The sequence below is a fragment of the Nicotiana tabacum genome, chromosome 8 (assembly GCF_000715075.1).
Source record: "Nicotiana tabacum cultivar K326 chromosome 8, ASM71507v2, whole genome shotgun sequence".
NCBI lineage: Eukaryota > Viridiplantae > Streptophyta > Magnoliopsida > Solanales > Solanaceae > Nicotiana > Nicotiana tabacum.
Genome location: NC_134087.1, coordinates 2856795 through 2870567, shown reverse-complemented (window position 1 = coordinate 2870567; position 13773 = coordinate 2856795). Strand labels below are relative to the sequence as shown.

The 13773-nt window shown below is 37.7% G+C and overlaps 1 protein-coding gene across 1 annotated transcript; it reads right to left on the bottom strand.

The window, feature by feature from the left end:
- Window positions 1–136: 136 nt before the first annotated feature.
- On the bottom strand, window positions 137–3411 carry LOC107792491 (protein PARTING DANCERS homolog). Its single transcript, XM_016614710.2, has 8 exons — window positions 3307–3411; window positions 2044–2168; window positions 1839–1927; window positions 1668–1763; window positions 1490–1572; window positions 1375–1415; window positions 1208–1291; window positions 137–504 (listed from the first exon to the last, which is right to left on the bottom strand). Exons 1-8 carry the CDS (start codon window positions 3344–3346, stop codon window positions 355–357), a joined length of 708 nt encoding a protein of 235 aa, XP_016470196.2. The 5' UTR covers window positions 3347–3411; the 3' UTR covers window positions 137–354.
- Between the last annotated feature and the right edge of the window lie 10362 nt (window positions 3412–13773).

Sequence of the window (13773 nt, the reverse complement as noted above, 5' to 3'; positions counted from 1 at the left end):
TATCCTTCAGTATCATGGGAAACTTAATCATAAATGCTTGAAACCTGTCACTAAAACCAGGTTCTTCGTGGGATTTAGCCATACGAAGGACGGAAGGAGCAGAAAATCAGACAAGAAACACAGAAGAAACCAAACATCAACATACAGCTGCAATTCTGATTTTCTTTAAAGGACTTCAGTAAACTTGGAGCAACCTAACACAAATATACGATCATATTTCCGTAAGTAAGAGAAGAAAGTTTTGAAGAGCCTTCTGATTTCTATTCTTTCGACTTCCACCTGTTGTTCTTGAGATATCTAAAGTCACTTCTGCAGGGTGCATGACTCTGAATTCTCTAGAATTAAAAACATAACTCAGCCAATTTTGGGACCAAGATAAAACTTTGGATCCCTGAAAAACCTTGTGATTGTCTCAGCTGTCGTGGGTGAGAGATCAGTAGTTTCCAGAATGTATTCCTTTGATGACTTAGCTATTGCTTCAATTGAACCAATAGTTTGATAAAGCTGAAACAGACAAAAGAAGAGAAAAGAGTGACTACAACTATCTGGACAGATAAATGTGTGTAATTGATAATGCGACACTATCATTCTTTAAAGCACATATTATAAACAAGAAAAGGTGCCATAATTTTGGTATGTCATAGAATACATATGCAATATAGAAGTGACAAGAAGGATCATTAGTGGGATGTGTTCATTCATGTATCAGCATCATTGTGAAAATGCAGCAACATCAATTACTTCAGGCTTTTGCATCAGAATTTGTAAGACGGACAGGATAAAAGGTATTTCAAAAACTAAATACTTTATTTATTTGACCCAATTGTGGTTTATTTCAAAGGTTGTCATAACTCAAACTCATTAGTCAAGTAATACCGGTTGCATGTTTCACGCCTGGATGGTATAGATACAATCCTCGATTTGGCTCAGGCTTTTCATACAAAATAAATGACAAATAACTAAAATGGCATATATTTGATATTGTCGACCTAAAAACTGACCTTACAGTCCACAAACATATGGAAGAAAACTCTGAAATTGCCAAATTAATATGGTTCAACATATGAATCATAGATTGAGAGAAAAGGTGATACTATGATTCTGCACAAACTTACAGGTAATCGAGAAAAGGATTCGCTATAATAAGGTTTATCATGGTACAAGACATCAGATGGAACATAAATGGGAAAAGCATTAAATAAAATACCACATTTGCATCATGGCTGTCAACTCCAGGGATTGATGTAACCACTTGTTGGTAAATCTCCATTGCCTGTACTGATTTTTCCTTCTAACAGCAAGGCAAAATGTCTCACGTTCACAAGAAAACACCTGGCTATCAGTCAGAAGACTGGAAAACTATCAACCCTTTACCTCAGCTTTTAATTTTGCCAATACATCCTGTCGTTTGCACACTGCAACAGATACTTATGGCAGTAAATATACAATTAAGTTTCTTTTGTTCAGCTTGGGAGAATTGACATCTTACCCCCACGAGAATGTGCTATCTTCACAATTTTTTCAAAGCCCATCTCAAAGTCTCGCACAGGAACAAATGTTGGCCCTCCATACCTTCAAAAAAATCAAGAGATTATCCAAGTTCTTCAAATTAAGCAACACCTTGATATAGAGATTACAGATAGAAGGCGAAGTTAAATTTGACTGACTTGAAATAGAAGCGTATGAAAGAATCATTCTGTTCCTTTGAAGGGAGGGTGATAACCACATAGAAGCTTGCAAACTGCTCCTTCACTTTCTCAGCTCTACATCAAGTCACAAACTTATCAATTTTTTATAAAGTACAAAATTGGATTTTGAGAGATACAGAGCACATTTACTTTTTAAAGACAGATTCCTTGTCGATGACATCCCAATTGGTCACAAACATGAAAGCAACTGACAAACCGCCAAAGATAAAGATAAAATCCTGTGAATAGGAAATGTTATTACTGCCATTTGCAAAAGAAAGAATTTATACGAAGACCACCACAGCTGAAAAAAAGAATTTATAAGAAGACCACCACAGCTGAAAAGAGTAGTTACTGGTGCAATTGGAAGAATATTTAAACGGAAAGAACTTTCATTAAGAAAGCGAGAGATGAAATTGAGAAAGGACAGGTTCTGTGCATCCCTCCATGTGCTACTCATCACACAAACGCCATTGCAACCTGCAAGAGTTGATGGTCGATGGTAATGTAAGACATTTACTTTCAAATCCATCCATGTGCTACTCATCACACAAACGCCATTGCAACTTGCAAGAGTTGATGGTCGATGGTAATGTAAGACATTTACTTTCGAATTGCAGTGTCATTGATCCTTACAGTTAAAACAACAATCTAGAACAATTGAAACATCTGGAAATATCATTTATCAAAAAAATCTGCAAATATTGTTCCCTGGGGATAAGAACTGCAAAAACCTTGTAAGAACTTATTTGTGAAATACATATTCTCCTTAACATCATAGATAGTTGAAGTATAAATATTGTTTTACATGGAACGAGCAAGAAAGCAAATAAAAGTTTTCTTCAGGACATGAGAAGTATAGATCTTAATCATTCAAAGATAAGAATAAGCAAATGAAGATATTCAAGCAATTTGTTTATAACTGTTAAAATATTTTTCCTCTAAACAATTAAGCACCAAACATTGATGTTAGTGTTCAATACAACAACATCCTAACATATACTAAGACAAAAACTTCTAAAATGCAACTTATGGCAGTTAATAATTATACATGCATCAAATAATGCCTAAAACACAGTAGTTCGCGATATTTATCAAGCCTCCAGTTTGCATATCACAAGTTCAAAATGCGTCATGTACAAAGTGAATATAACCTTACAAATCATTCCAGATTTAAAAATTAAAGCTGATCCACCACTTTTCGAACCAAAATATTAATCAAATTTATTAGATACGTAGAATAATATGCCAGTTTTTGAACTTTTATAACTGGAAGTATAACATTCACGTTTTGAGATGTATTTTAGATTATTCTAATAAAATTGACAAGAAAATTACTTGAAAATAGAGTTAGTACACAGAATTCTACTTCAAGTACGTTAAATCAAATCCCGAAATTCAGAACTACGTAAATTACAGACGTATTTCATACAAAATTCAAACAAACAGAGAGAAAAAAACTAAAATTCATCGTAACAAAAAAGTCAGTTATCATTCTTCAGACTTATCACATCAAATTTATAAAACTATACGAATTGCTATATTTAAGCAAAACAAATTGCTGATCCTTGTTACACATATATTGTAAAAGAGTGAGTTCGAGAAAATGAGAAAATACATGAAGTCGATAAGCTTGTAGTATTTGAAAGTGATCCCATATCGTTGAATCCTCCTCGACTTGTCTGCTCTATTTGAAAGGAGAATGAAATATGCGTTTCTGTGTGAGTTCAGCAAATGAGCACTAAATTCGTGAGCTGGCATATATATAGTCGTCCATCCTCCGAATTTTGGGCCAATTTGGGCCGAGAATTAATGGGCCTGGACTATACTCGGTCTAGGCCGGCAACTAACCAATGGAGAGGGAAAAGCATAAGTAGGCAATATTTAAGAAAAAATTTCAGATACCTAGCAACACAGACAGCTAAATAATTATAGGAATTTTTACCTCCTATAACAAAAGTTAACACCTTATTTATATTAAATAAATATCATTTAAATAAATTATATTTTATAGATACCTTTTATGGTTTATAGTAAAATTTCTAATTTTGGTTATCTCCTACACTTACGCCGCTAAACACGTTATTTTTTATTTTTCTCTCTCCCTTTTCATATTTCTCTCTCATAATTACCGTATTTTATTAAAAATTCTCAATACACGTTCTTTCTCTCTCTTATTTTGATACACTCTATTCTCTTTCCCATTCCCTGTAAACTCACCCAAAACCAGAGAAACCTCTCACCCACACCACTTCCTTCTTCTCCAATCTCGGCATAAACCTTAATTTTCTCTCTATTGTTGTCATTTGTTTCTATAATTAGTGTGGTAAGTATTTAAATTTTTTGATTTTCACTATTTTTGTTTATTCTCAACGTCTCTACTCACCAAGTTTTCTCTAATCAACAGTATCCAAGCGTATCCTCACAATGTCTGATTCAACACCCCACAAGTTGATTACTAGAGGTATACCTACTAAAATTCTGACTTTTGATGGGCCCACTTTCTCCTTGCAAATCACTCAAGGGGAATTGGATGCAGGTTTAGCCAAAAATATGGCATTGGAGAAGAGAACAAAATCTCGCCATGACAAGTTCAAAGAAACCCAAGTTGAGAAATCACTGAAAGAAACAAGACTCCCCATTGCAGAAAAGAGGAAAAAATATATTTCTGAATCGTCATCTATCAAGGGGAAGGAGGTTGAAGCAAGTAAAAGCTCGGATACACTGGAAGAAAAGGTAATTTCTGATGTATTCATTTGTATTGTTGATGTATTCATCTGTGTTTATATGTATAAACCTGTTGACTTCTCTGTTTTTTATGTATATAAATACATGTACATGTATTTAGTTTTATTCAAAAAGACTATTCAAGGTATTTTGGTATTTACAGAAATCAATGATACAAATATGTATATGTATTCTGATGTATGCAAATTGACTTTTACTGAATTGTATGTTGCATAATGCATTTTAGATTTATTTAGATGTATTCAAATAGTTCTTTCACTATTTTTTTTTACCTTAATAGAATGACCTTTTCATATTGCATATAGTTGTATTTATAAGGATTTTCAAAGTTCCCATCACTGTTTTATTCTAATTGCAATGTCTTTATTTGTTGTATGCGTATGCATTATATGTGTACATATATTTCTATCACTGATATCTTACTCTAGTTTATTTTTGAAGTTTGTATTTAGTTGTATTCATATGTATTCATATTAGTTGTACTATGAAATATGTGTTGTATTCAGTTGTATTTATATGTATTTATTCTTGTTAAATGCAGGGAATTAAGCTGTTTGTGAAAAAAATAGCCTATATTTGCACCGCATATCAGTGTATATACTAACACAGACATAGTCTCCGAGCTAAAAGAAAATCTTACTCCAGAGCAGTACAAACAACTGGGTAATACTTGTTTTGGAAATTTCCTTCAAATGAAGCGTTGTGAAGTCCAACATCAACTCTTTAGATACTTCATGGCTCTCCAGTTAGAAGGAAGTCCTGGCGATGTATTTTCAATACACGTCAATGGTACTTCATTATCTTTCTCAATAAGGGAGTTTGCGCTTGTGACTGACCTCAAATGTGTTGGTAACCCTATTGATTTTCGGTTCAATAAAAATTTCCTAACCGAATTATTGAGACTTACTTTGGAGGTGCCAATCTTGTAAAAAAGAAAGATTTGTTGAAATGCTTTGTTGACAAGAATTGGGGTCACAACAACGATGGGGATGCCTTAAAGATAGCTGAGTTGTATTTAATACACACATTTATTTTTTTATCCGAGAAGAACAGCACAACCATCCCAAGGCTATATTTTGACTTGGTCGAGAGTGAGCGCTATTCTGAATATCCATGGGGTATAAAAGCATTTGAAAGTCTGACAAAATCTATTAGCAAGAATATGGATGCTCAGAAGAAGTACTACAGGATAGCTGGGATGCCTCTAGCTATGCAAGTGTGGTTTTATGAGTGCTGTTCAAATGTTGATCCCAAAATTGCACTCCGAGTTGATAACGTGGTCCCCAGAATACTCAATTGGAGATCCACCGGAAATCAGCCAAACTTTGCTTATCTGATGAACGACATGTTCAATGACAAGGGAAACATGGTAATTTACAATTTGTATCCTGGCTAGTTTATAATTCACTAATCATTACTGTTGCATACATCTGTATACAGTTGAATACAGTTGCTACTGCCTTCATTATTACTGCTGCATATAGTTCCATATAATTTACTAATCATTACTGTTGCCTTCATTTGAATACAAATTACATTTAGATTCCAGATTTACATATATCTATTGTAGTAAGACTTTGATTGTATTTCATTTTTCAGATTGTTTACAAGGACATCCATCCAACCGATGTAGAGCTTGCCGTTATTTAGATTCCTCCAGTAGGCATTGTTGTTGAGAACAATCCTACTCCTACTCATTCAGACAAGTCGGCAGAGGATTCAGATGACTTTTCTCCTACATCTGATCTTTAGTGTAAGAAGAAACATGCTGCAAGTATTGGTCCATCTTTATCACCGCCCCATAAAAAGCGCAAAGAACAGATTATTTATCCCTCAAATACAGAGACTCAATCCAAGATTCCTCCTATTGGTGTATCTGAAATTGCACAAAATGTTGAACATCGCAATCAGCCGGCAGATTCCAAAAATAATGAAGTATCTTCTTTGAGGAAAGACCTAAATTCATTCAAAGAATAGGTGATTTTTTTATCCACATATTAAACATTATAGTTTAGTGCGTAACATTCGTATATTTTTGGCGCACTTTTCTAATTATTTCTGTCTTGCTAAGGTTGTGGGCAAGTTCAAGTCTCTGAGATCATTGATCAATGATAACTTTAAGATGCTTTCTGACCATCTTCAAAACAATCAGCAAAAAAAAAGTTTACACCAGAGAAAGGAAACCACAGGGAGACGTGATGATGGTATTGAAATGTCATATGATTCCAACTTTCAAGATATTCCAAAAGGTCACAGACAGACTGATACAGCTGTCGACGATAATGTTTGGGTTTAACATTTTTTAACCTCATTAGTATATGTTTATATCTCCTGTTTGCTCTTATTCGGATTAATCATATATAAAATAATTTGTAACATTATGAAATACAAGTATATACAGAATATTTCAGTATTTTTAATTATCTTAATCCTATATGCATTTGTATTTTCCTGACTTTATTTATACATAATTATTGTGATCTTCGCATGTTGTATCTAGATGTATTCATATATATTAAAATATGATACTTGTATATATTTAAGCTTCCTCTATATAGTAATGTTATTACACAACAGTTAGATGCATATAAATACTGTCTCAAATAACAACTGTATTTATATGTATTTAGATATATTCTTAACATGTAGTCTGATGTATTTAAATTCTCCACTTAAATACAGCCTCAAGAAAATATAAATTCAAGATCAAATATGTATTTAGATGTATTCATACAGTCAGTTACTATATGTATATAGGTCATTTATAATACACTAACATTGATGTATACGTCTACCAGAATACAGTGGTTAATGCTCTTTGTATGGAGTCAAGAGTAGAGGGGAATACTTCCCTGGAGGTGATGTGCAACTTACCGCCTATAGGCCAAGAGGGTGTATCTACAGATTACTATGTATCGCAATTTGAGCTGGACGACAAGTTTCTTCCAAGTCAAATTCTAGAAACTAGAATTGTGATACACAATAGTGCAAAAAATGTTGAATCAACCCCATTACCATCTCATAGGAATCAGTGACCAAGTAGATGGTATTCTTCGCCTTATGAGTCTAACTTCGACTCCGCAGGTTAGTGTTTTATAAACTTATGATCTATTTCCCCATGGTATTTATAATGTTTAGTCTCTATTCATGAATTCAATAAAAAACAGGTACCTCAGTAAAGTTGACCCCCATATTTGAAAAAAGACGCCCCTTTGAGGATGATTCAATAACGGGGCCACATCCTACATTGATCATTCAGGAATACGAGAAATGGGTTCGTGATGGTCTTCTCGCTAGACATGAACAGAAGTGAGTTTCTTCCCCGGTATGTCTATTATGTATTTATATATTTAAAAATGGATATAATAATTTTTTATATCATACTTGTAGAAGTAATATGGAAGACCATTACAGGAACAACAAGTCAACACTTCATATACTATTGGATTTTGAAGTTGATCAAGTCAATATAAAAAATTAGTTTTACCTTTTGTGACGGCCCGACCAGTCGTCTCATGAGTTACCGCTCAGTTTCCCCCATTTCTGCTTCTTACTGCTTTGTCTATTAGTTTTATGCATGATCGGATTGGTTGGCTCGGGTTAGGAAAGATTTGAGACACTTAGTCTCTTTTGAGGAAGCTTAAGTTGGAAAAGTCAACCAGATATTGACTTATGTTTTAGAGGGCTCGGATGTGAGTTCCGATGGTTCGGATAGCTTCAGGAGGTGATTTGGGACTTAGGAGCATGATCGGAATGAGTTTTGGAAGTTCGGAGTAGATTTAGGCTTGAATTGGCGAAGTTGAGATTTTGGCGATTTCCGGTTGGTAAGCAAGATTTTGATATAGGGTCAGAATGGAATTTTGAGAGTTGAAGTAGTTTCATTGTGTCATTTGGGATGTGTGTGCAAAATTTCAGGTCATTCGGACGTGGTTTGGTTGGATTTTTGATCGAAAGCGGAATTCAGAAGATTTTTGGAAACTTAGACTTGAATCCGATGTGTTTTCGTTGATTTGATGTTGTTTTAGGTATTTTGAAGATTGGTACAAGTTTGAATAAGGTTATGGGTTATGTTTGTGTTTTGGTTGGGGGTCCCGGGAGCCTCGGGGTGATTTCGGATGGTTGACGGAGGAGTTTGAGATTTTATGAAGTTGCAGATTTTTCTGCTTCTGGTATTTCTGCACCTGCGGATTGGGGACCACAGGTGCGACGCCGCATATGCGGGAAAATGGTCGCAAAAGCGGAAGCTAGGAAGTAGGTAGGAAACCGCAGAAGCGGTTAGGAGGACTGCACTTGCGATGTCGCAGATGCGGATATGGGACCGCAAATGCGATAAATGGGAAGTTAAGTGAAAAACTGCAGAAGCGGTTGTTTGACTGCAAATGCGGTACCCCAGAAGCGATAAATTGGCTGCAGATGCAAAAAATGCTTGGGCCAAAAGGTATAAATTGTGTCATTCGCGATTTTTGAGCTATTTCACCATTTTGAGTCGGCTTTAGAGCTCTTTGGACGATTTTGAAGAGGGATTTCAAAGGAACTTCATTGAGGTAAGGATTTTGGACCTAAAACTCGTTCCTATGGTATTATTTCACGGATTAGGCTTGTAATTTATGGAATTTAATGATCAAAGTGTGGAGAAAACTAGGGCTTGAAAACTTAGACCTTTGATTGAGGATTTGAAGGACCATTTGTGGTCGGATTTTGGTACTTTTGATATGTATGAACTCGTGGGGAGATAAGGAATCTATTGATGTAAAAATTATCAAATTCCGAGACGTGGGCCGGGGGTCGTGTTTTGGTAATTACGGGGTTTGTGTCGTATATTGATTATTTTTGCTTGGGTTTCGTTCCCGTAGCATATTTTGACACCGTGATTCTGATTTTGGACAGATTCGATGCGAGTGAAGGCCGATTCGAGGGGTAAAGGCGTCACAGGCTAGAGATTTGTCCGATTTGAGGTGAGTAATGATTGTAAATGATGATCTGAGGGTATGAAACCCCGGATTCGAGGGGATTATGACTTAGTCCGTCCCGAATGACTATTTTACTGCGTATTTGACTGAAATCTATTTGCTATCATCATTATTTGGGTTGAATGCCATATTTGGGCTTCGTGCCAACTATTTGAACCCTTTGGAGACTTTTATTGATATTTCCTCACTGTTTTAACTTTATACTTGAACTCAGTCATGTTATATTTTACTATTTTCATACTCAGCCATGTCCACTTTGTTTTAACACTTAAATGATCGTTTAAATGATATTTTGGGTTGAGAATCATGTTTTACTATTGCCCGAGTGGCTTGTGAGGATTTTGACTGAGTAAGGCCGATGGCCTATGTTGTGAGGAAACATTTGATATTGATTATGAGGCCGAGGGCCTGAGATATGCATGCCACAAGGTGTCTTGTTGATATGAGGCCGAGAGCCTAGTGATGACGCCACGAGATGGCTTGATATTGCGCTTAGGCCATAAGGGGCCCATCCAGGAGTCTGTACACCCCCAGTGAGCGCGAGTGCCCATTGTGATGTGAGAGATAACCCGAAGGGCTGGTATTATTGACATTGTGCCCGAGGGGCAAAACCTTTATGTGCTTATCTGCCTTACTTGTCTGTCATTTATCTGTTTAATTGTTGAAAAGGTATTTCCTGAAGTTTAACTAAACTTATATGATTATTCGTATCTTTACTGATTCACTGTTTTAATGGTTTACAGCTTCATTATAGCATGCAATGTGCCTTACGTGATTTCCACCTTTCAGTCTTTATTTATGATTATTACTCACTGAGTTGAAGTACTCACTTTACTCTCTGCACCCTGTGTGCAGATTCTACTCACTTTACTCTCTGCACCCTGTGTGCATATTCAGGCGTTGCTGATCCTGCTAGTGCGAATTGAGAGCTCCCGCATTTCGGAGTCCACGAGATAGCTGCTTGGCGTCTGCAATCCCGTGTTTCTCACCCTTATCATTTCTATATCTTTATTAGACTATTTGTAATAGTTCATAGACTTCGCAGACTTGTATTAGAACTTGTAGATGCTCATGACTAGTGACACCCCGGTATCGGGCTGTGTTGGGTTGTTCTTCCGCATATTTGTACTGTTGATTGCTTAAACCGTGGGAGATTTTATCATGCATTAGACTTGAATCTTATTATTTAGTTACTTAAAAATTGAAATGGGAAGTGTCGGCTGGCCTTGTCTTCAGGAGAGGCGTCGTCACGACCGGGTCCGGGTTAGGGTCGTGACAAGTTGATATCAGAGCCTAGGTTACATAGGTCTCACGAGTCATGAGCAGGTTTAGTAGAGTCTCGCAGATCGGTACGGAGATGTCTGTATTTATCCTCGAGAGGCTGCAGAACCTTTAGGAAAAACTTCATATTCTTGAAATTCTTGTCATGCGACTTTGTTGATCCGAGTACTAAACTTTTGTTGTTCTATTTTCTCACAGATGGTGAGGACACGCGCTACCGGCCAGGATGGACGACCACCAGTACCACTAGCTGTGGCCACTAGAAGCTGAGGATGCGGTCGTCGTCGCGGTAGGGGCATAGGTGTGGGTCGCACAGTAGCTAGGGCAACACTTGCAGATCCACCAGCCGCTCCAGTTCAGGATCAGGTCCCAGCTATGGACACTCCAACAGCACCAGCTCAGGCACCAGCTGTGCCCGTTGTGATTCCGGGTCTTTAGGAGGCCTTGGCTCAGATTCTATTAGTTTGTACCTGCCTAGCTCAGGTGGCTTCAGTCACTACAACCGCAGTTACTTCTCAGGCCGGGGGAGGCAATCAGACTCCCGCCGCTCGCACACCTGAGTAGGTTCTGCAGGGACTTCAGATGCTGGGGGTACATCCAGCCCAGCCGGTTGCAGCTGCTCAGGACTGTGTAGTACCTGCCATGCCAGAGGACGAGCAACGTAGGTTGGAGAGGTTTGATAGACTTTAGCCTCCGACCTTCAGTGGTGCAGAGGGCGAGGATGCCCAGGGCTTCTTGGATAAGTGTTAGAGGATGCTTCATACAACGGGTATTCTGGAAACCAGCAGGGTCGCTTTCACTACTTATCAGTTTTCTGGAGTTGCCTTCACTTGGTGGGAGGCTTTTGAGAGGAGTAGGCCTGTTGGTGCAGCACCCCTTACCTGGCAGCAGTTCTTCATTGTCACACCTCCTTTTTGCGCGCCTACCCCGAAGGATAAATGCGTGAGGGAGTTTTTCCAATTTAAGTGACAATATTCGAAATGAGATTATTTATTTAATTCAGAGTCGCCACTTGGAAAAGGTTTGGCTTTTGGTGTCCCAAGTCACCGGTTTATCTTGAATCCCAATTCGAGGAAAATATTCGACTTTCCAAATGAAGTCTGCGAACCAAAAATTCTAAGTAAGGAATTCTGTTGACTTGAGGGAAGGTGTTAGGCACCCCCGAATCCCGTGATTCTAGCACGGTCGCTTAAATTGTTATAATGACTAAATATCTGATTTTAATACATGTTATAACTTGTGTGCTTTTATTAAGTTTAAACCGCTTTTATTATTATTTTTAATAGAATTGCAACTTCGTGAAAATGCATCTCGAACCACGTCGCAATCAATGCACCTGTGGTTGTTAATACATTCCGACTCCGTTGAGATTTGGATTTGGGTCACATAAATGCGCACCCGAATTTAAGAACGTAATTTAATTAAAATCGCGCCTAAAGAGTCTAACTCGTTATTATCTTTGGGGAAAACCGTAAAGTTCGCTAAACGGCTCATCCCGTATTCTAAGTATTTTTAATATATACATTTATGAGAGCCCCGCAGTTTGTGCACCTTTTTTTGGCGAGACTCGTCTGACAACAAACTTAAAAATACTTCAAATAACAATAGGCACATGCTGTACATATGTTTAAACTAAAGCTAAAGCCAAAAGCAAAAGTTAAAGCTTAAAGGGAAAACAAAAGTTAAAGCAAAAGCAAAAGCTAAAGCAAAAGTTAAAACAAAAGTTAAAGCAAAAAAAAGTGTTATTATTTTAATAGCTTTTAACATTTCGGAAAAATTCAAGGTTATTTAAAACATCTCAAACCATAGCACATGTGCTTCACGACACGCTTTATTTAACCTTGTTCGAAATTGAAGCCGAGTCACATGAAATGCACCCACAAATTTAGAAATTAAGCATCACAACTACGTCACGGGAACCGTACCCGTAATCACGATAATAAATTAAATGCACGCCTTTAAGTATACTAGGTGTTGGTTATTCTTTTATATAAACTTTATGCTATTGTAAAGCAAGCATTATAGAATTAGACTAACAATTAAATCATGAAGACTAATAGTTAAGCCATAATCTAAATCCAGCAACTTATTTCTTTCATGTACCCATTTTGTGGAACATATCTTATAAGACAAAATTCAAACAAAAAAAAATGAAATAAACAAAATAACAATGAAGTCATCCGAGGTTAAACAAATATGGAACAACAATTCTAATAGGTAATAATATCCATGGTAAAATCAAAAGCAATTCAACAAAGACGACACACAAACAGTTCATAGGAAATCCATATCATTTTCATTCCATTTAAGCAAATATCACAAGTTTAGAAATGTGTATGCACCTGTTTGAAGCAAGAACAACAACCAAACTAGACCGACAACTATCAGAAACCTCTCCAACGACGGAACCTCGATGTCAAGCTCAAAGATCTCAGACCGGAAGCCACGAGCACAACCCAAACGATGACCTCATACGGACTGCGCGACGATAGTGAAGAAACAGCGGCAACTGGGCTGATTTGTTAGAGACCTGGGGGTTGGTGTTATGGTGTTCGAAGGAGAAGAACGTGAAGCAACAGCAGCAGCAACAGCTGCTGCTCGACGGGGCTCCGGTGATCGTGGGGCTGGTTAATTGGTTGTCGACTGGAAGAAGGATGACGGGGGCGATCTAGTTGCTCGATAGTGAGGTTGAGCTCGTCTGGTTGACGGATATGGAGACGAACGGAGGGAGTCTATGGCGATGATGAGGGTGGTCTGGGTGGACGACGAGGAAGGTGATGACGTAAAGGGGGTAGTCGTTTGAACGTGAGGAAGGTGATGACGTAAAGAGGGTAGTCGTTTGGACGTGAGGAAGGTGATGGCGCAGCAGCGATGGCTATTTTGGTGGAGCTGGAGCTCGCTGGCTGGGGGATAGGGTGGTTGACGGACTGTTTGGTTGACGACGTTGCTGCTGGTTCGTGAGGGATGGTGGGTTGTTGATGGTGGTCGTGAGACGGAGAGGAAACTGGGGCGACGGTGGTTGCTGGAGGTGGAAGGGTCGTGGTGGGTTTTTTCTTCTTCTCCAAAAATGGAGAAGAAGACCAACA

Excerpts from the sequence above, each read along its gene's own strand:
- LOC107792491 (XM_016614710.2), bottom strand. The coding sequence starts at position 3,346 with ATGGGATCACTTTCAAATACTACAAGCTTATCGACTTCAT. Across the intron at positions 2,169-3,306 it reads TACAAGCTTATCGACTTCAT|GTTGCAATGGCGTTTGTGTG; the intron begins GTATTTTCTCAT and ends CAACTCTTGCAG. Across the intron at positions 1,416-1,489 it reads GATAGCACATTCTCGTGGGG|TGTGCAAACGACAGGATGTA; the intron begins GTAAGATGTCAA and ends TATCTGTTGCAG.